The sequence below is a fragment of the Cydia fagiglandana genome, chromosome 3, assembly GCF_963556715.1.
Source record: "Cydia fagiglandana chromosome 3, ilCydFagi1.1, whole genome shotgun sequence".
Lineage (NCBI taxonomy): Eukaryota > Metazoa > Arthropoda > Insecta > Lepidoptera > Tortricidae > Cydia > Cydia fagiglandana.
The window spans coordinates 9369903-9390804 of NC_085934.1; the positions used below are offsets into that span (position 1 = coordinate 9369903).

Genomic DNA, 20902 nt, shown 5'->3' on the forward strand with positions numbered 1-20902 from the left:
GATGGCGTCCATTGAAGATAATATTTATTTTGTATAAAAATTAGGGACTCTAAATACTTCATAATTATTAAAAGTTGTTGAACAAAAGTGTCATCGTTTGAGGAGTAGGAGTATGTTTTAATTATTTGCTCGTGTTACAGGCCACACCCGGTATAAAAACCGGTCACAGTTTCTCGTGCAAGGTTCTGTGTAAGGTTTCGTGCTTTTACTAAAAGGGAATGACTTTTCACGACAACTTCACTTAACTAATCACGATCAATAGCAGTTATGATAAGTTTTTATGGAGCTCTACGTTCATGATTTTTTTTTCATATTTTATCGAGGAAAGCATGTGGAATCTACTTAGAACAAAAAACAACGCATGAGATTTTAGAATCAAGTAGCAAAAGATTCTTGCTCCACACCTTGAGTGTTGCGAGGTATTGAAGAAATAATGTTGCTTGTGACTGTAATACGTTTGTTTTTCACTCTTCATATGAGAAAGTACGAGTATGTAAATAAAATGAGAAGTAAAATTCGTATCTTGTATGGTCGCAGCTAACGCATCGCGCACGCCCGTCCCGGTAGAGAGCAGTATTGAGTTTTGCTTCCTAGGGGCAGGAAATTATCTAAAAACAAGGAAAAGGAAAAGGAAAAAATGGAAATATATCAAAAATATTTAGTATTATTTAAGCACCTCATGGACATTTTTCGATAATGGGTGAAAAAGTTATTTTTGTTAAGACATCCATGATGGAGGTAAAAGAAAAAGCTTGAAAAATAAACTAAACTTTTTCAAAATATCTTTATTAAGAAAGGTATTTTTTTAATGAATACCTTGCTTCGGCAGGGTCCTTTTTTCATTCCGCTTTAAGGACCTCCGAGCGCAGTTTAATCAACGGAACTTTATTCCGTCACGATACCGCCCTCGCTTCCAATGACGCGACCGTTCACCTCATTACGTGTACATCGAGCACGTCATTCATTAATCACCCCAACTTAAATAAACTTGTTAAGGAGAAAATTCATTAGGCCACGGCATCGCGGCAAGCTCCCGGACAACGTCAATATTTTACTTCGGGCTCTGATAACCAACTTCCAACGCAAACAGGTTAAACCCACTTTGGTAAACTATCCCTTAAACTTGAGGAACTGATAGTAATGCAACGTTGTGACTGTTGTGAGGTATCGGCTCGGGTTGAATATAAGTACTTACCTACAACAATGCCTACTGCTATAATACTGTTAAACATTGATTCGGACATTTTAATGGGAAAAGTTTGTGGTAACTTTTATACATTTGGTTTAATAGAGGGTTGTGTCCTGACTTTTTGTCCACAGATTTAATAGCAATCTCAGCTTTAAGGATTATTGTAAAGTTTGTTCTCAGTCTGAGAGTCTTATTAAACCATGTATAGGTACGAATACTGAATACAAATCAGTTAGGTATTTTAAAATTGCAATCTGCAGATTTTCATATGATTGAGATTTCATAGATTGATTATACGGTATCAAATAATTTACGGCAGTCTATATCTTCTTGCCTACATATACTTCGTACGGTCTACCGATCGAACAGAGATTTGGACAGATGGATAAATAAACTATAATTTTAAAGCAATATCGGAGAGAAATTGCCGTATAGAATAATAGAGAAGGTATTAATTATTATGCCTTTAGATAGATGTATAGATAAATCTAACAATTCGGTAACAAATTGGATTTACTTAGGCACGGATCGAGCATAATAGATAATCGGCCAAAAATTGGATTGTCTGCGGGCGGGCAAAGCTAGAGTTTGTCGCGGCTGCGGCCGGATGAAATAACGGAGGGATAAGTATTTTAATTGCCGGCTTCATCCGGATTATCTGAGCGTTGACATTCCCATTGCGATAGCTTTTATCTCAAGCAAACCAGTGTAACCTCGAGATACCGTAAAATGGATTGAAGGGTCAAATTTGAAATTCAAACCTCGATAACATTTTATTTTTACATATGGAAACTGAATGGTGTATATAACAAGTGTTCCGGACGTTTGTATTTTAGTTTTTATTTTATTTTGGGTAGTTCCATTTCATAACTTTGACGATAAAGAGGAAAACCCACCTCACCCCGTAGTGCCTCGCATTTGGGGTGAGAGGGGTTTTCATACAAAGGTGATTTTGGAAGATTGTTGGATCGATTTTTTTTTATTATGCGTATTACTATCGCTCCATTTTAAATTGGAATACATTATTTTTGTAGCAGTAGCCTTAAAATCCCTTCTCACCCCCTCTCAAACGTTCTCTCCCCATTCATAACCCACCTCTCCCCGCGAAACCTACTCACCCCGTTTTACGGTACCCTCTGATATACAAATACATAGGTAACTCGAGTTGAGAGGGTAATAAATAATAGTTAAAACAGCGTTGGTATATTAGTATAGCGATAAAACGTGCGACATTTAACCTTTGGTATGCTTAGGAGCAGATCTGCTCCGTATATATTCAACTTAAACATGTTTTATTAATTTTAATATGATTGCTATATATTTAAATGACGAATTTTTGACATGAGCATATGAAAGGTTAAACGGAGGTCTCGTACCTAATAACATTGAGGTTTGAGAAACTTATCTATGTATGATTGAATGTTAAGGAACTAAATAACTTTTTTGGTTAAGGAAAACATTGATAGGAAATCGGATTAACCTCCCAAGAGGCCTCGTTTCCCTTTAGGGTTGGGAGGGCACATAGTACCTAGTAGCTTTAGTCAAAAGTAAAATCCTATGTGCTAATCTTATGACTATCTAGATTGGCGATCGGTTCCCACATGCTCCCTGAAGTTAATCGCAGCAAAATATTGACACATCGTTAGGAACCTGAGACGAATGCGCAGTAAGTGACTTGAATACGAGGTCTTGGTCTTGGCTGGTATAATGCCGCTTCTTTCTGCTCAAATCCTTCTTTTCTTCTTGAAACAAAGTTTACAAAATTGCCACGAATAGAAACGTAAAAATTCTTCTAATTAGCTATTTTATTCACGGTGCTGCGTTTAGTACTGATCTGAAAACCTACCAACTTTACCCCCAAGTATGTTCAGCGAAAATTAAATTAGCCATATGGAAAATTTAAGATTGGTCTGTCTTAGAATTGAACTTGGAGAAACGCCTTGGAGAGTCTAGAGAAACATCTTTTTGGTAGTTGTTTTAAAATCAGTGCCTGAACATTTATGCGACCGAGGGAGCGAGTCACGCGGCGGCTGTTCGTGACGGCCGTTTGTCAATCGCGAGATGACGAATAGCGACAGCTTCGCTAGACTTAGGGCGTATTCAGGTATTAACAAGTCAAAAATAAAATTGGGTAGACCCAAAATTAAAATCCACCGCACGTCTGTGAAGATAGTAGGTACTTAGAACCGTGCCAAAATATTAGGAACTTAATACGATTTTTTATGGAAGGTGTATTGATGTAATGATCTGATGTAATGATGGAAATGACCAATTTGTTATAATACCAACCTCACTCCGACTCGTAAGTCCGAACTTAACGTAGATAAGTTACCCTGCTTCTGCAGCTTAAGTTTCTGTGTTCGAATCCCGGTAACGGCATGATTGTGTAGGTATATTAAGTAGGTATGTATGTATTTGTATTTCTGTGTTTATGTATCTGCCTAGTACCCATTAGTACTGCGAGCTTTTCATTTGTTTGAGACTACCTAATCGATCTGTAACATTAGTAACATAACCTATCCCCAAATATTTAACAAAAAAAAACAATCGAAAAAAATTGTTTCAAAAAAGATAAAATCATAATAACGGAAGTAGAGATAAGAGTACTTACTAAATACAGTACAACCAAAAAGCGGGAAGTGATTTTTATTTAGCTTAATATACCTAAGATAATTATGTAATTAACTGGACAATTCGAACGTACACCGATATCAGACTAACAACTAACTGATGTCATTGAAATATCGTGCATTTAGTACTTGTTCGTATATGTCTTGCGAGCGAGAAGCATGATAACTAAATAATACGATTCAAATATCATTATCATGTCAGTGCACGTTCGAATTAGCCTATGAGTATCAAATACTCATAGGCTAATTCGATATGTAAATAAAACAAACTCCATAAAGGGCAATAAAAGCGTTTAAAATATATGATAGGTGTCTACCTATTTAGTTGCGTCCGTCTCTACACAGTATCATATAACTATCATATTTCAAAAATCGGAATATGCCCTTGAGCCTCCTTGCGGTTCAAATAAAACGTCGGCGACATGTGTTTCTGGCTTTAATTTGTATGTTTTGCAAGGATAAAAATCTTATTTGTTGTGATATTGTTATTTCACCTGTTGTCGTGTGTATACCTACAAATTTAACATGAATAGCTTCAATTTATTCATCAATTTCAAATTTAAAAGTTATGTGCTATTTAGGTAAATAACAGTGCATGAATAACTTGCAAATTATAGCGTCTATAAACCCTGAAGGTACAAATGCGCCGCACGCGCATATGTGAGACGTAGCTGCCGGGCTAGCACATGATTGGCGCGACAGTATCTCGTGGCGAGATAGACTACCCGTCCCTCTTTTATTAACCTAGTTAGAAAATGACGGGTAGTCTATCTCGCCGCGGGATAGTGTCGCGCCAATCATGTGCTTGGCCTACAGGCGTATTCTGATTTTAATAACAGGTTAAGAATTGATGATGTGATTACGTGTTTTTGGTTGGTGTTATTAAGAAAATACCTTTATTTACCTACCTAAAATATATTTAACTTAAGTATATTAATTACTAACTAGGTTCCATTGTACTTTCCCCTTTAAATTTGATGGGTTCAATTGTTTTGACATGATTTAAATACACACTTATTAGTAAAGCAGTCTCTGCATAACGTAATAACATAATGAGATGGTAATTAGCACACGCGAACTTATTGATAATATTAATAAAAGAAATCTAATACTGTGGGTCATTCTCATTAAGAAGTACTTGTTAAAGTTTTTGAATTCTTGAAGTATAAAATCGTTGTTAGGTCCTATTTATATTTAGTAGTGTATCTATCGTTGGCCAAGAAGTAGATACATTGAATCATGGTGAATTTACCTCGACCCGTAGAACAAGTCGCAAGACCCGTGGGAGAGAGAGGCAGTGAACGATTCCAGGTAAGTTTAAACATACCTACTTGAACAGAATATAATGTTCTGATTGTTGGGTTGTAATGTTTAAGTTTTGTACTTACACTAAGTATAGGTAATTATATCGGGTGGAACAGTACGAAGCACTTTTGTAATTGGTAAGATAGATTAATTAATTATTAAGTACATATATGTATTAGTTAGTAAGTGTTTTGTGTATAAAATATTTGAAGTTTGAAGTTTTACGCAAAAAGGGATGTTTAGGCTACATACTTTATTTTTCACCTAGTAATCACGTTAATATTTCTAACCGTTTTTGAGATACAGTTTGTTAAACATTACTTAGTGCAAAAAATCTAAATATAGGTATGTTATCTATGTGTCATAAAATATTAATAACTTATTTAGAGGGTTGTCACTGATACAAAAATTTCATTTTAATAATGTTGTTTTAGTTTTTAATCCAGTTTTACGATTATAATAACTCGATTGTAGATCACTTAGATAGGTAACTCTATCCTTTCAGCTCAGTCTCTAGAAATGTTCCAGTAGTGTTTGAGATTAGGGCTTGTGTAAGTGTCCCAAAATGTAGATATGTTTTCTATTTAATGATGACATCAGTGATTTAAATTATCTTAAAATGCATATCGTACTATATACAATCCAATGACTAAATAAATACTACGTGGAAAGTAGGATCGAATAAATTCTACAAAACGTAATATTCCCCTACAATATTAGATTTTGCATTATCATTCTAACGGCACACACATGCCAAGTTTGAGGGTAATCGGATAGTTACCTAACTAGATATGTGCTTAATTAATGATATGTCAGTGACGTGAACACAAAACAACATAACAGATGAAGCCAAACATTTATTAATAAATTATTCCTCATTCCTCATATCATAAGAGAAATGACATATTGGTATAATTTATTCTTGTAATTAATGCTGGAAGGACAGGTAGGTTGCAAAAGCTTCCAGTTATTTATTGATGTACTAGATAAGTACAGTTTAAGATAGATATGTTACAGAATCTTCTTTTTCCGCAGGCCGTCACAATAATTTACAAATAAAGAAAAACACATTTAACCGATTTTCAAGACCGCGCGAAGTGATCCCATAAGAGCTCCGCGAACAGTTTTGTGCGGAGCTCTAAAAAATACTATACCTAATATTTAAACATTAAACTAGCTAGTGTTATCCAATAAAACAGACCTCACATTTTCTACGTATGTGTGAAATTCCCTAATTAACCAGTAGGTTCTCTGGTCAGGGCACGCGCAGTCACCACCAGTGGGGCGCGCGCTACGGGCGGCGCCGCGAGCAGATGCGGCAACGGCCCGAGCCAGCCTCGCTGCTCGAGTTAGAGCAGCTCGCGGCCAAGACCGTCGCCCTGATGGAGAAGTACACGCCCAGGTCGGAGAACAACTTCCCCATGGCCATGCAGCTGCTGCGGATGCAGCATAATCTCGTAAGTATTTAGAATATGCAGCATTATAACCATCACGCCCGACGGTCTGACGGTCGGGGTGATCTGGGACGTCAGATCGAGATCGGCCCGGGTGTCGCTGGGGCAATGAGGTTGAAGCCAACTTGTGCGATCTTCAAGCCGATAAGTGGCGTGAGATTGTGCAGGAACGAGACAACTGGCGTTTACTCGTGTCGGAGGCCAAGACTCACTCGCTGTCGCTGCGCCATTAAGTAGGTAGTAGTAGTATCATTATAGCCATATAGCCGTGTAGTTGTCTATTAAGAGCTGCAACAAGACCGCTACCTCATGACATAAAGATCCTTGTCACCTTGAAATAATTATCAACCCTGAGAAAAATGTAAAACAATTTGGACACAGCAATACGGTCACATTGGTTAAAATTTTAGACGCATTCAGTTTGGCGACTGATATAACACGGTTTAACTAAGGTTACTAAGGTACTGTAGTGTAATTAAATTTTCTTCGGTTTATTTCGCAAGTTTGATATCAACAATCTTAATAGCATCAGTCTCTAGTTATTCCAGATCACGTCTTTTGAAACTCTCTTTACAGTTTTCCTACCTCGTTCATATGAACATTGAGATGAATATTGTTAACGTTTTATATTAAATACATATACTGTAAGCCACATTTGTTTTTCACAGCATTTCGTAATGGTTTGCGAGAATTGCCACGGCACTCACAACTACGATGAGCTCGTAGCCCCCGAGCGGTGACCTGCTGTCCCTCGTTTGGACCCAGAAATCCATGGGCAAGACGCTTAGAAGTACTCTGTAAATGGACGTGGCGATCAGCGATTCGAGACAGAGGGGCTACCGCGAAAACCGAAATTCGTAAATTGCGGGGATCTTTCTCCTTCACTCCAATGAAGGCGTAATCAGAGTGACAGAGAAACAATCCCGAATTTGCGAACTTCGATTTTCGCGTTTATAGCCCTGGATTCCTAGTTTACAGACGAAACGGTTTGTGAAGAGAGAGTTGGGTAGAGAAACTGACTTTGGATTAAACGGTTACTTGTCATTGAGAATATTGTAATGTTTGATAAAATTAATACTATTTAAAATGTAGTAAAACTTAAATAAATTAGTTATTTATTTATTGATTTTTAATCTTTTATTTCGGCGAACGGCGAGAGTCGTGCACCTGGTTCCGTATTTCTAATGGTTCTAATATATTTATTTATTCGTAACCTTTGTAGTTGTTTTTTTCGTTTTATCAAACGCAAAAATCTAAGTGGCAAGTGACTGAAAGGCTGAAATCCAATATTTCTTAGACTTAATACATAGATGGTTCGTCAACATTTGTTTAATTAAATCAACTGCACGTTTTATACCTAATGATTGATTTATTTGGCTGTATTTTCAATATTTTCAGTTTTATAAATGCGTGTTTGCAGTCGTAGTTCGAGTGAGAACATCGCAGCGAGCAGCGAGCAAACACAGCGTTAATAAATAAAAGCAAACTCGTGTTTGCAAACCGCAAGTTTTATTAGATTTAAAATTTATTCGGCATTGAATTAAGTGTTATTCTGTATATAGCGTGTCGATAAACCTCGAAAGCGAAGCGAAATAGATGTCCTATAGATGTCCGCTGAGCCACGTCAGTGTTCGATTGTCGAATTGGGTCCCAGTAGCTTTTAACTCGAAATCGATTTTGATATAATATAATGGAGTTCTGAGATTATATCTTTTAAATGAAAGATCAAACATATAAACCAGAATACACTTTTCGATTTTGAAGCATCTGAAAAATAATTGATAGTGCAAAACTGAGTGAATATTTATACAAAATATCAATCTCAATGGTGACATTTAAGTCGTGAACCGTAATATGTTTTTCTAACTCCATAAACAACGAGCAATTTATTTATTATGCCCCTACTCTTATTAAAATCAGACAAGACTTTTTTTGTTTATTTTTTGTCATATTTTTTTATTTTTTTTATTAGTCAAATGATTTATTTACATACAATATATATACAGTGGTACAACTAAACGAAATTAATAACTAGCTTAAATCTAAAATAGGCCTCTGGGGCATTGTACCAAGGATGCTGGCGGCATTTCCCCGCTGTATCGCAATACTGATACGTTGTGCGAGGTAGCCGCCAGCACCTTTTTTGTCATTTATTTTACTTTTGTCATTAATTAGCAAGAAACATGTATCAGTTTTTACAAGTAAAACATAATAAAACAAATAAATCGTCAGTAGATATATTCAATTTCACCAGGGTAAGAGAAATTAAACACGTAGATTACTTCAACCTCACGTTTCACCAGGCTTAAACTAGGCCTCGTTTCTTTGAAACCACTAAAGTAAAAACTTTACACATTAGTCGAGTTGATATGGTCCCAAATGACATATGAAATTACCTTCTAAATATCAAAGACGTACTTATGAATAATTGAAGAAACATATTCGAGTACACATACGAGTTCACTTCACTTCTTTTATCTGTAGAAATGATATTAAAAATATAATGTCTAATACATTTGCGTGGGTTCATGGTTGGAAATCATATAGGTATCTAATAGATGAATGAATTCTACTGAATATCACAAACCCCTTGAAACTCAATAAGTACGAATACGAATGTATGCAATGCGGCCGGCTTGACCCAACATATAAAGAGCCTATTAAAAAGTTAGGCACTACGTAATTAGTATTCTTTTTACCGATGCCTAATTTTTCGGTAGAATTTCCTTTATTAAACGTTAATTCAAAAGCTTTTGAATTAACGTATTTCATATAGGTACCTATTAGGTAAATAGCAATGACGTAACGTAATTTTGGAACGATAAGAAATAGAATAATCTAAAAAGTTTTTAGTGGTGTCCGTAGATGTTACAAATAAATGTACTTTGAGCTCATTTTGATCTGTTATTGGTATATTATCATTATCACTCGCACGTGATAATCACTCTCCTTATTTATTGGTGCGAGTAGGGTTACCAGATACAAATTTAGAATTTCCTGGTAACCCTAGGTGCGACTGAGCTACACTGCGAGTAATAATAATAAAATATCAATAACAATTGTTAAAATTCCGATGACACTTCATTGACAATGATAACGCGGGAAATCACTACGGCAAGTTCTGGTTACAGAGCGGGAAACACATAAAACGTGCTTAGTAACGTAGCGCCACGAAATTAACTGCCACTGAAAGAGTAATATTTAAGCGACCTTTTATGAACTTAAATAAATATTTATTGAATATTATTCGTAAAATATACTTGCTCGCAGCTTACCTTGCTTGCAGAAATGTAGGTATAAGTACAAGTGAGTTGCACGGGCGAGTAATGTCAAAGTGAGATTAATTTGTTGATATTAATTTGTCAGGATCTATCGACGGGGCGACAAAAGAATGTTATGCAATGTTTGACCCACACTTAATTAATCAGTTTGTAATTTCTGAATGCACTTGCAAAATCCTTCACAAGCAATCAGTGGTGGTTAAGAACTTGGCGGCAGCAGTTGCTATCTGAGAAAGGCACGAAATCGGTGGAGAGAGAAGTGGCGCTGATTGTCACAAACACGCTTTATCAATGCTGTCGCATTAACTAATTTTACTCGATAAGATTTAACGTAGAAAAACCAATAAAATGTGGACAGCACCTAGCGAATATACGGTGGTAACATATATTGGGAATCGTTTATTTCCGTCGCATCTCGACAATTTAATCACACGTACTTACTGAGTACGTGTGGATTCCTCTTAATATAGCAGTTAAAATTGGCAATTGGCCGCCATAGGTGTATGTAGGTGCAATCAAATATGGGTAAATATTAAAGACTGTCAATGTCGATAAAACGCATAAAACAAATGGCACCATCCATGATCCATGATCCCAAATTAAAAATATTCGTGTGATCAACTTGCTAAAAATATTCAGGTAAGTACAATACTTAACCGTCCCCTTTAAACCGGTACCTTGCTATATTATATCATTCAAATTATATTTCAAACGTATTTGTATAGTCATAGTTATTATGCCTATTATTTAAAAAAAATTACCAGGAAAAGTGATGCAAAAATTATATTTCTATAATCCACCCACTACTTACATCCCAATAAGCGTACTTATTTCAAAGCGCCATTCAAGATACCGAGGTTTTCTTTAACTGATCTTAAATACAACAATGAAAAATAAATCAACTTTGTATGATTTGTCTTTATTATTGCTCGTCTCTGGTACAGCGCTCGGGTGTTAATTAGCAGAACTCGATTAAATAAATCGACTGCACCTGCAATTTATTGGATAATATCCTGTGGAAAATAAATGCATCGTCAAGCCTATCTTTCGTAAATAAATTGACGGAGACCAATTTCAACGGCAAAATAAATGTACAGTCAACAACAGAGCTATGAATACAGGCAAAGTGTCAAAAATATGTATACAGTACTTTATTGCCTGTACATTAAGGTTGTGTATACATATTTTTGGCTCTTTGCCTGTATTCATAGCTCTGTTGTTGACTGTACTTACTCTGCATTACGATACGCATAACAAGTAAACAACAGTATATAGGTAGGAAAGTCACACAAGAAAATTTGGTTGAACTTGGAATTCATTGCACAAGAAATTCAAACAAACAAAATAATGATTTTTGGTTTGAACCTTACCTATTTTATAGTGGTTTTACGAGGTGGAGCAGTAATGTATTTCGATTATTAGCACGAAAACCCTAATGTAGCTAAATTGGCTGCGGTTATATAATTGATAGATTTTACAATAGTTCTTATAATTCTTAAAGGTTCTTAAATTATTAATCCATAGAAATGGTTCTTATAAGCTATAATTTAAGGCCCGTAAGTAAAAAATATGGCAAATCGTTTTATAAACAATCAAACAGTACTCTATAAGTATAGTATTATGGTGGCCATGACACATCTATCACTTTGACGAGTCGATTAAGCCCCAGATCCCTTATATGTTTGCATTGCACACATTATTCAAAGTAGAAAACATTGTTACCTGTCGCTCACATCAGGTGAAATGAAATGTTACCTCTGGTTAACCTTTGGTTTCCATCGGTTGATACAAATCTTGCGTGATTTGTTAGCAGGTATTAGGTAACAGTTTTTGGTGGCAGGTAAATATTTTACGTAATTTAATGTTTATACAAGTAGGTATGTACCATACCAGCTATTTTTAGCTTATTTAAGAGTTAGTAGCGTAAACCATTTCTATTCAAACGTTTATAATCGTAATCTCCTAATTTTTATCTGAATTTATTAAGCAACTACAGAGATTCAGGCTCTGAAAAATTCAGCTCCTGTGCTATGTGCCTAACACATTTACGAAGTCTGCCATGTGTGTCTACTCTGGCTGCAACTGCAGTGTGTTAGGCCTTAGAACCGGAGTTAATAAAGCGGGCCACTAATTGGCGGATGCACTGTATAGAGCTTCCTGGGAGCCGATTCCGTATTGGCAATGTGATATGGTTTTCATCTTATTTTGATACGGTTTTTGCAGTTATTGTAGTGCTTGAGATGCTAGTGAAATGCCCGATGACAGGTCATTGAAATTGTCACATTGAAGAGAGAGAGAAATAAATATTTGTTCCTGAGTTATGTATGTTTTCTATATAGGTATTACCTACATGTAATGATATACAATTATATAACTATTATATTATATAAATTATATCGTCGCCTCCCCATAAGACAAGCCCTGAACTTACTGTGGGACTTGGTCGATCTGTGTAAAATTGTCCTATATTTTTATTTTCGAGTCGGCCTCCTGACCCGAGTCCCTGTTAGCGCGTGTGGCTTCAGCACAACACGGCTTTCACAAACGGGGTTCTATTTGTATGAGCCAGTTCTTGCCAAAGGCGAACCTGTTGTAGTGGTTCTGATATGCGTGATACATGTCGCAGTAGATTGCTCTCATAGTTTTATGTCAAACAAAACATAAATGGTATTATGTACCAAAAGTAGAGCAAAACGGAACCTTCGGTTTCAGCAAAAAATCCATTTACGGTAGAACACTAGTTGTTATAGACTCGAAATCGCGTTACACCAGCTCGCCCGAGAATTCGACTTGCTAGTACTCGTGCGAGGGAATACACGAGCAAATCCGGGCTGGCCATTAATTGTCGAATTGGGGGAATTTTCGCTCACGGAACCTCTGTTAGCGCATTTGGCTTCACTTAACATGACTTATAAACATGGATGTATCCCCAAGCGACACATTATACAGATTAGCGATGGCAGCTAGTGCATAGCCAAAGGGTTTTATTTCAATCGGAATGTCGAAGCAAACAAATGTGCTCTTCGATTAAGTGCGGTGGATAAGGATATTGAGATCAGCTAGTTAGAATGGTTCGGTTGGGACTTCGGCTCGCCCTCATCCGAGCGGGAACACACTACCAAATCTGGGCAATAAAGCGGGCTACTAATTGGCGGATGTGCTGTATGGAGCTTTTCGGTCCCAGAGCCCCTTTTAGTGCATAGGTAGACGGGTTACACAAACAAGGGTATATTCTCATCGCAGGTAATTTCCAAGGCAAACCAATATAAACGTGATATTGAGGTACATAATCGCAGATGCGTCATCGAAGGTCGTCTGTGTTGTAGTTAGGGTTGCCAGATCATAAGGCGCTATTATCGGTAAACAATAGAATTTTTTCGGGATTTTGGGACTTAGGTCGGGAAAAAAAAACATTCAAATAATTGTATTAAAAACAACGATTTATTACATTATTGGCACTACGTCAGCTCGCTCGCTCGACGACAGTTCGGAGCTTGAAATTATTGTTTTAAAACGTGAAGCTGTTTTTCGGGACAGTTTACACTTTGTCGGGAATCGGGAACACATGCTAAAAATCTGGAGAATCCCGCCAAATCCCGACCATCTGGCAACCCTAGTTGTAGTTTGTGTTAGACTAACCAGTTTAATACCCAAACCACGAATTCGAGAATTTCTGATATTCTTTCCACATATAGCAGCGCAGCATGTTCATCTCTATGACTTGCAAGTTGCAAATTCTACATTTGTCGCTCAAGCTCCGCCCGCCCACACTTTACTGCCAGAAATACTGGTGAAGAATTATGAGACCGGCGGCTCGATTCGGAAAATGAATTAGATTTCTACTAGACTTCAACAAGTTACGATATGGATAGTTTAAAGATATTTGTAAGATAGATATATCAAATTTGATGTTTCCGCGATTCTGGAGGTCCTCTTGAACGATTTCGACAAGTTATGACTTAGATATCCAAGTCACATCTAGTCGATATCTAATGTAGATCTAGTTGATCTCTAAATAGTCTCTAGATCTTGTGATAATCTCGAAATCTGAATAGGCCTGTGGCTCGTTAAAGCGTTGGACTCGCCTTCTCTTGAGCGATAAGAATACCTACAGTGCGAGACGTTAGTGCTTTTGACCTTCCTTGTGTGTTTACGATTTATAATTGCTTTCATAATCAGCTTCTGAGTCTATACCTATGTTAATGTCGGCTACGGGCTAACTATCTCGGGGGATTTGTATAAGCCTTATACAAATCCCGGGATAAGGCATTACGTTTCAAGTGGGTATAGTTTCCAGGTAAGTAGAATTATTTAGGCCCTAGGGAAAAATATCCATACTTTTGAAAATAAAAATGTATGTTCTCGTACCTAAATAATCAGCTAATCATCCGATAAAATTCGCATTAAACATCTTGAGGCAACAGAGAGAAACAGGCAATAACCTTTTAAAATATAAATAAGTAAACATATATAATACTAATATGTACTTAGAATGCAATATCCCTGCTTTTGAGGTATGAGTAGAAATACGTGTATGTGTACAAGGACGCGTCAGGTGGTCTTATAAATAAGGGTTTCGTTTTTACCGCTTGTGCTACACATGTAAACCTCGACAATAATTATGTTCATAAGCAGCCAGAACTGGGATCTATTCGTAAGTAAAATGTCAGCGAGCTACGCGATCTGCTTAAATCTGTAATTATGTAGAAACGAATTAATCTGAAGGATTGCCAGAACCTCTTAGTTGTAACCAGACTTGACACTTCATTTCATAAATTTTTAATGAGAGACACTCGTAACGTAAGCTGCAAAATACATTGTACGAAAACATTACTACGGTATGTTCACATGTTTGCCAATACGGAAAGCCTGCAGGACACACGGCGGTAGAATGAAAGAGATATAATGAAGTTTTCTGTATCTTGACAAGAACTTAAACTTCAACATCTCTTTCGTGAGCGAGACAGTGCTTTGCGCGTAAATAGCGACGTCCTGCACGCACTCTCGCATACTGTACGGGTCGGCATCCAATGTGAAGATAGCCTTATGCTTGATCTTTATCGACATTTTGCTAAGTAAAGGTTGAAAGGTGTTAATCCGCTTAGGTTTCCCGCTGTAGGGTACAGTCAGCATCAAATATATTCTGGTAAATCCACTTTGTCAGAAGAAAAGGGCGCGAAATTCAATATTTCTATGGAAGGACAACACTTCCCCCTAGATTTTTTAAACGCCGTCTTTTTCTGCTGACGGAATGGCTTGCCAAACTTTAGATATAAATGGCCACAGTTACCATATATATGTATCGGAACGGAATTTAATTTTAATGACAACAAAGGTATACTTTCACCATCACCATCTCTTTGAAGTTGTATGTACAGGAAATGATTGATATTTTGGTCTGTGAACATTTGGTTTATTATACTTTGACACAAACAGAATTAAGTCGATATTGAAAGCCCTCCGCGTTATGTACCTACTTAGTATGATGTTTGAAATACGTAAGCTTTATACTTAAACCGATAAGGTAGAAAATCGAGTGTATAAAGACTACCCGTCACTCACAAACTAGCGGCCGGGTTACGTAGAATATTTAGAAGTACTGAAGACAAATGGAATGGTACCTCAAGGGACCACAATTTGATTTCAGAGGGAAATAATATTAGTATGTACAAAAGACTTTCGATAAGGAGCACACAACATAACATAGTTCATAGTTCAAAATAGTTTCGACCGATATAATTGAACTTTTTTAGCATTTTATTAGGTACGTATACCTAAGGTCCCCTTGATGGCATTTTGACCAGGTTTCAATGTAGGTACCTGTTACATAAGTCTAAACAAAACTTGTATTTGTAAGCGTATCATAGGAAATAGGAACAGCGATATCATTAAGACGCCATTAACGACTCTCCATGTCATCAACAGGCGTGCGTTGATTATAATCTACCGACAAACGAATTTCTGGTCCATTATTCAAAGAGAATAAAGACAAGCTTGTTGCTGATTAGAATAAACTCATTTCTGCGCCATATTGCTCGAACGAGATTTAATTAATATTTTCAGTGAGGCCGGAACTTCGCTCAAGAGTATTTACATTAAAAATAGGATATTTACTTGAGATTCGTTTCGCGCTCCATCGCATTCATGTATTTTAAGAGGGAAAAATATATCAGAATCGTATTTATGATATCAGAAAGTGCTTCCGGTGGGGTGAAGTCATGCGATATGGTTTTGTTAACGCATGATTGATATGGTGCGGCTTGCCCCGGCGACAGATGTATAAACTCAAAAAAATAGCTTTTCGCAATGAAACATAAAAAAAGTTCAGATGAATTTTGTTTCCTACTACACCAATCCATCTATCGTTCATCTTTTCGTTAATCCCGGTTGTATCCTTAGCTACTTCATCGAAGTTCACTTCCTCGCATCGTCTAAATCCATATTATTAATATTATAAATTATAAATATAATATAAATATAATATTATAAAGGCGAAAGTGTGTGCCTGTTACCTCTTCACGTTTAAGCCGCTGAACCAATTTAGTTTAAATTTGGTATTGAGATAGATTGAGTCCCGGGGGAGAAAATAGGATAGTTTTTTTTTCGGATATCAAATATCATCCATGAAGAGAGTGCAAAGCGGGGTGGAATTGAAAGTTAATGCATAAAGTTGATGCATTGCCTAATAATTGAAGTAAGCACTGCGCGAATTGAATGATTGCTATTAGCATTATCCAGGCGCTATACCTACTTTAGCTGCTGTCACTAATTCCACGCAGACGAAGTCGCGGGCAAAAGCTAGGATAAAATATGTCTTACAAAACTCTGGATCGCCAACTTTTCTTTAGACATAGTTGTGTTGTCTATTAAGATATATACTCTTAACAACTAATGTTGGCACAGTGCAGTTAACCAATAGTTAAAATATGAATTACTTACGACAAAATCGAATAAAAGAGCAATAACGCGTAAGACATTCGGAGGCAGCCTGCACGGGAAATCGACTGGAAGCTGGGTGTTAATTCCAAGGAAGCAATAACGACCCCAGCCTGACGTACGTAACGCTTTTTAATCATTGCATCCACTTCATGCTCATTAAACCGTTTTCGTAACGTGTATTGGGATTTTTTTCAGAAACGTGGTAACTGATAATTGCTTTGTACTAAACGCTTTAAGAGGATTTTAAATACAAACATAGTCTCCATTTTCATCCTTGTATAAAGACATTACTTACTGAAAATATTTTTACACAATTTATTCTATATTAAACATACCTATTACATATTAATAAAAAAATTACCATACATTAAGTATACCTATGGTATTTCAGTGCCCTATTAGATTTAATGGCCCAGTTGAGGATTTTAAAAACCTGACAAAAACCCGTGTTTGTTACTGCGGAATTATAAATTTTGATTTCATTAGTGCATACAAACTTAATATAATATACATCATTTTCTAACCTTCGACAATGTAACGTGTTTTCTATTTTTACTCGATATTTTCACCAATTTTATAAAATTCAAGATCATGTGAAGGCCAGCCCAGGCCTTTTCATATGATTTTAAGTGTAAATTTAAAAAGTGTGTAATTGCCATACGATAAATAAATAAATTTGCTGTGGTCAAATGTTAAGATTAGGGTAAAAATTGTGATTTTTGAGTTAAATCACTAACATTAGGTACCTACCTACTCTCTTAACTCGCCCAAACCCTATCGGGTAAACCTCAATAGATACACTTTACAAATTATTCAATTAAAATTGAAAACTAGCTTTGAGTCGTCATTTATTGCCGACGGGAATGTACCGGTTTCGCCTTTTATTACGTTTGACGCTTTTAATGTGGTCCCTTTGTGTGGTATCGTTCTGTACTTGCAATAGACGTCTCCCTGCGGGTCATGGGTAATAATTGAAAATTTGTTTCAGCGAATGTTTACCTCGGTCGGTTTATTTTTGTCAGTTATAAGGAAATTAATAACGGAACGATTACAATAAATATTTTATGATTCAAACTTTTTTAAACTCCAAATGTATTTTTTTAGATCTAATGAGGTGAATTTGAGGCTTTTTTTAATTGAGTGACAAGTTCGAGTTTCTGGGAGTTTGTAACACGTCTATCAGTGACCATTCATCTTATTTTAAGAACCGTCGCGGTCCTTTTCTACTTTAGTTTCCTAAATACGCAAAAAATAATAATTGGTCGACGGTCCGCTATTTGGTGACCCCTGACATATACAATACAAATGCATGCGGAAATTTCTTAATAAGTCGAGTTAAAAAGTCACTTCCGTTTATCTGTTTGTCGTAAATTAAGGTTGGCTTAAGATATTTTTGGCTGGTAGATAACTACTGCAATTTATCATGTTTAAAGTTATAGTGAGTTCGTAGGGCACGTTTTCCATTTGTCGGATGAAGTTACCTTTGTGCACCGCAAATTCATTGTTTGGTATGCATCTTGTACCTCGCTGCTGGCATCAGGGCGGTTTGGGTGCATGCCTAGAATCGCTAATAATTGTTGCGCGGTAAACTGGAACACCATCCATCCTGATTTTAATTTTATCTGATCATAAAGATCTTTATGACGTGCATTTATACAATCTGCCGCGGTGAGCAGAGATTAAATGAATATCAGTCGCTTCCTTTATCACCAAATGCAGCATTTTTGTAATAATGATCCCATCAAAAACATAAATGTAAAAAAGGAGAGCCAAGTTCAATACAAAAATTATGCTTGGCTGTGGGGTTCGCCGCAAAAAGAATGGAGATTTAAATGAGTGCCAAGTTCTATGCAAAATCCAAATATGTATTTATAGGAACAAAATAACATTATAAACAAGTATTAAACTCTATTTCTTTGCTTTATTGGATACCTATAACAATAGCTGTTATTTAAAAAAAATGCGAGATCTTAAAGCAGGTTAGATTTGACTTGGCCAGTTTTCATTACATCAATCATTTTATAAAGTTATTCAACATATATATTTTGTAATTCTGATAAAAACTGGCCAAGCCAAATCTAACCTACTTTAAGATCTCACATTTTTTTTAAATAACAGCAATTGTTATAGGTATCCAATAAAGCAAAGAAATAGAGTTTAATACTTGTTTATAATGTTATTTTGTTCCTATAAATACATATTTGGATTTTGCATAGAACTTGGCACTCATTTAAATCTCCATTCTTTTTGCGGCGAACCCCACAGCCAAGCATAATTTTTGTATTGAACTTGGCTCTCCTTTTTTACATTTATGTTTTTGATGGGATATCAATACTTTTTGTAAAGAAAACTAGGCAGGTATTGAGATTTAATGTTTTTTCTTGTGTTTCCGCTGCATGTTTTTTACTTCTGTTCTTTGTATTAATTATGTGGTGCCGCGCGCCGCCAACGACACACCGTGGGCCGGTTGTTTAGCGCGTATTACAGGTTTTTTGTATGGGGACCCCCCCTATTTTTTAACTTTTTTTATTTTTAGATTTTTTCCTACGCTTACATACAATTACCGAGCTGGATTCCAAATTTCATCCTTCTAGGTCATCTGGAAGTAGGTTAGGTACTATATGTCAGTCACAATAAAAAAGAAATTTGTATGGGAACCCCCCCTATTTATTAACTTTTTTTTGTTTTTAGATTTTTTCCTACGCTTACACACAATAACCGAGCTGGATTCCAAATTTCATCCTTCTAGGTCATCTGGAAGTAGGTTAGGTTTAGGTACTTATATGTCAGTCCCAATAAAAAATGGTTTTTTTCTATGGGGACCCCCCCTATTTTATAACTTTTTTTAATTTTTAGATTTTTTCCTACGCTTTCACACAATAACTGAGCTGGATTCCAAATTTCATCCTTCTAGGTCATCTGGAAGTAGGTTAGGTTTAGGTACTTATATGTCAGTCACAATAAAAAATGGTTTTTTTGTATGGGGACCCCCCCTATTTTATAACTTTTTTTAATTTTTAGATTTTTTCCTACGCTTTTACACAATAACTGAGCTGGATTCCAAATTTCATCCTTCTAGGTCATCTGGAAGTAGGTTAGGTTTAGGTACTATAGGTATGTCAGTCAGTCTTAAAATTTACGACTTTTTGACCTTCATATCTTTATAACCGTTTGAGCTAGCTTCATGAAATTTGGGCTTCTAGATGTCCTTATGGATATAATTAAACACACGTAGTTTTATGTGTTTACGTTAAAGATGTTTTGAGTTATAGAAGGGTCAAAAGTGGCACCAAGTGGTTCGTGTAATATTACACTTGGCGCTGGCTAGCCAGTTCCTTTGCTTGAACTTGGCTTGACACGCTGCCGCGTGTCTAGATCCCTAAACTAAATCGCGGATGGACAGACAGATGGACATGGCGAAACTAAAAGGGTTTTTATTGACTCTCTCTTTGGTCGTCCCTCATGTGCATACATCGGGATTTTTGGTGCGAAAATGTTTTTCACTAGCCAAAACAGGTAAAAACTAAGTAAGATAGTAAGAAAAAATAGGTAAAAAATGTAAAAAAAATACTATTTAAATTTTTTTGAGCATATATGGAGCTTACTACTTATTTTTAATTCATAGTTTGGTAATTACATGTTTTACAATAAACAAAGTTATAAAATACACGAAATCATTCCTGCACCAAAAACCCCGATCTATGCTAACGAGGAACATGGTCGTCATCAGATGATCACCACTTCGTATGTTTCGGCTTCATTCTTACAACGAAGTGATGTTTTGAGGAAGAGAGTAGGGTACATGCCTCGATAGTTGCCCCTAGTCTTCCAGGCTTTCATCAACCTTTCGTATTATATGGCAGTTTTGCTGCTGGCTTAGCGTTGTCAGGTTTTGATTGGTAAATAGGTGCAAAAGTGGTTGATAGTCCAGCGTATCCTCATCATGCGTCTTCCAGTAATGCGTTTCTACTGCGTTAATGTTGAATGTATAACTCGATATTTTTTTTAGACCCGCTGCTGTCTCATCGTGAATGTTTGGTTAGCCAAAAGTCCCCCATTTTCATCTTCCTGCTTGCATCCGTCCATCATCCGTAATTTTATAAG

At 36.3% G+C, this 20902-nt stretch overlaps 2 protein-coding genes across 2 annotated transcripts in view; one reads left to right on the forward strand and one right to left on the reverse strand.

Annotated features, from left to right (window-relative positions):
• LOC134680099 (sialic acid synthase) overlaps positions 1 to 20902 on the reverse strand; it is a 300274-nt gene that overhangs the window by 35322 nt on the left and 244050 nt on the right. The window lies entirely within an intron of this gene.
• LOC134680522 (uncharacterized) lies at positions 5024 to 7358 on the forward strand. Its single transcript, XM_063539645.1, has 3 exons — positions 5024 to 5130; positions 6384 to 6581; positions 7247 to 7358. The coding sequence occupies exons 1-3, from the start codon at positions 5059 to 5061 to the stop codon at positions 7316 to 7318; spliced, it is 342 nt and encodes a 113-aa protein (XP_063395715.1). The 5' UTR covers positions 5024 to 5058; the 3' UTR covers positions 7319 to 7358.

Bases quoted from the DNA above. Each gene is read 5' to 3' on its own strand.
- LOC134680522 (XM_063539645.1), top strand. From the start codon at position 5,059: ATGGTGAATTTACCTCGACCCGTAGAACAAGTCGCAAGACCCGTGGGA. The intron at 5,131-6,383 runs GTAAGTTTAAAC...TTCTCTGGTCAG, and splicing joins GAGGCAGTGAACGATTCCAG to GGCACGCGCAGTCACCACCA. The intron at 6,582-7,246 runs GTAAGTATTTAG...TGTTTTTCACAG, and splicing joins TGCGGATGCAGCATAATCTC to CATTTCGTAATGGTTTGCGA.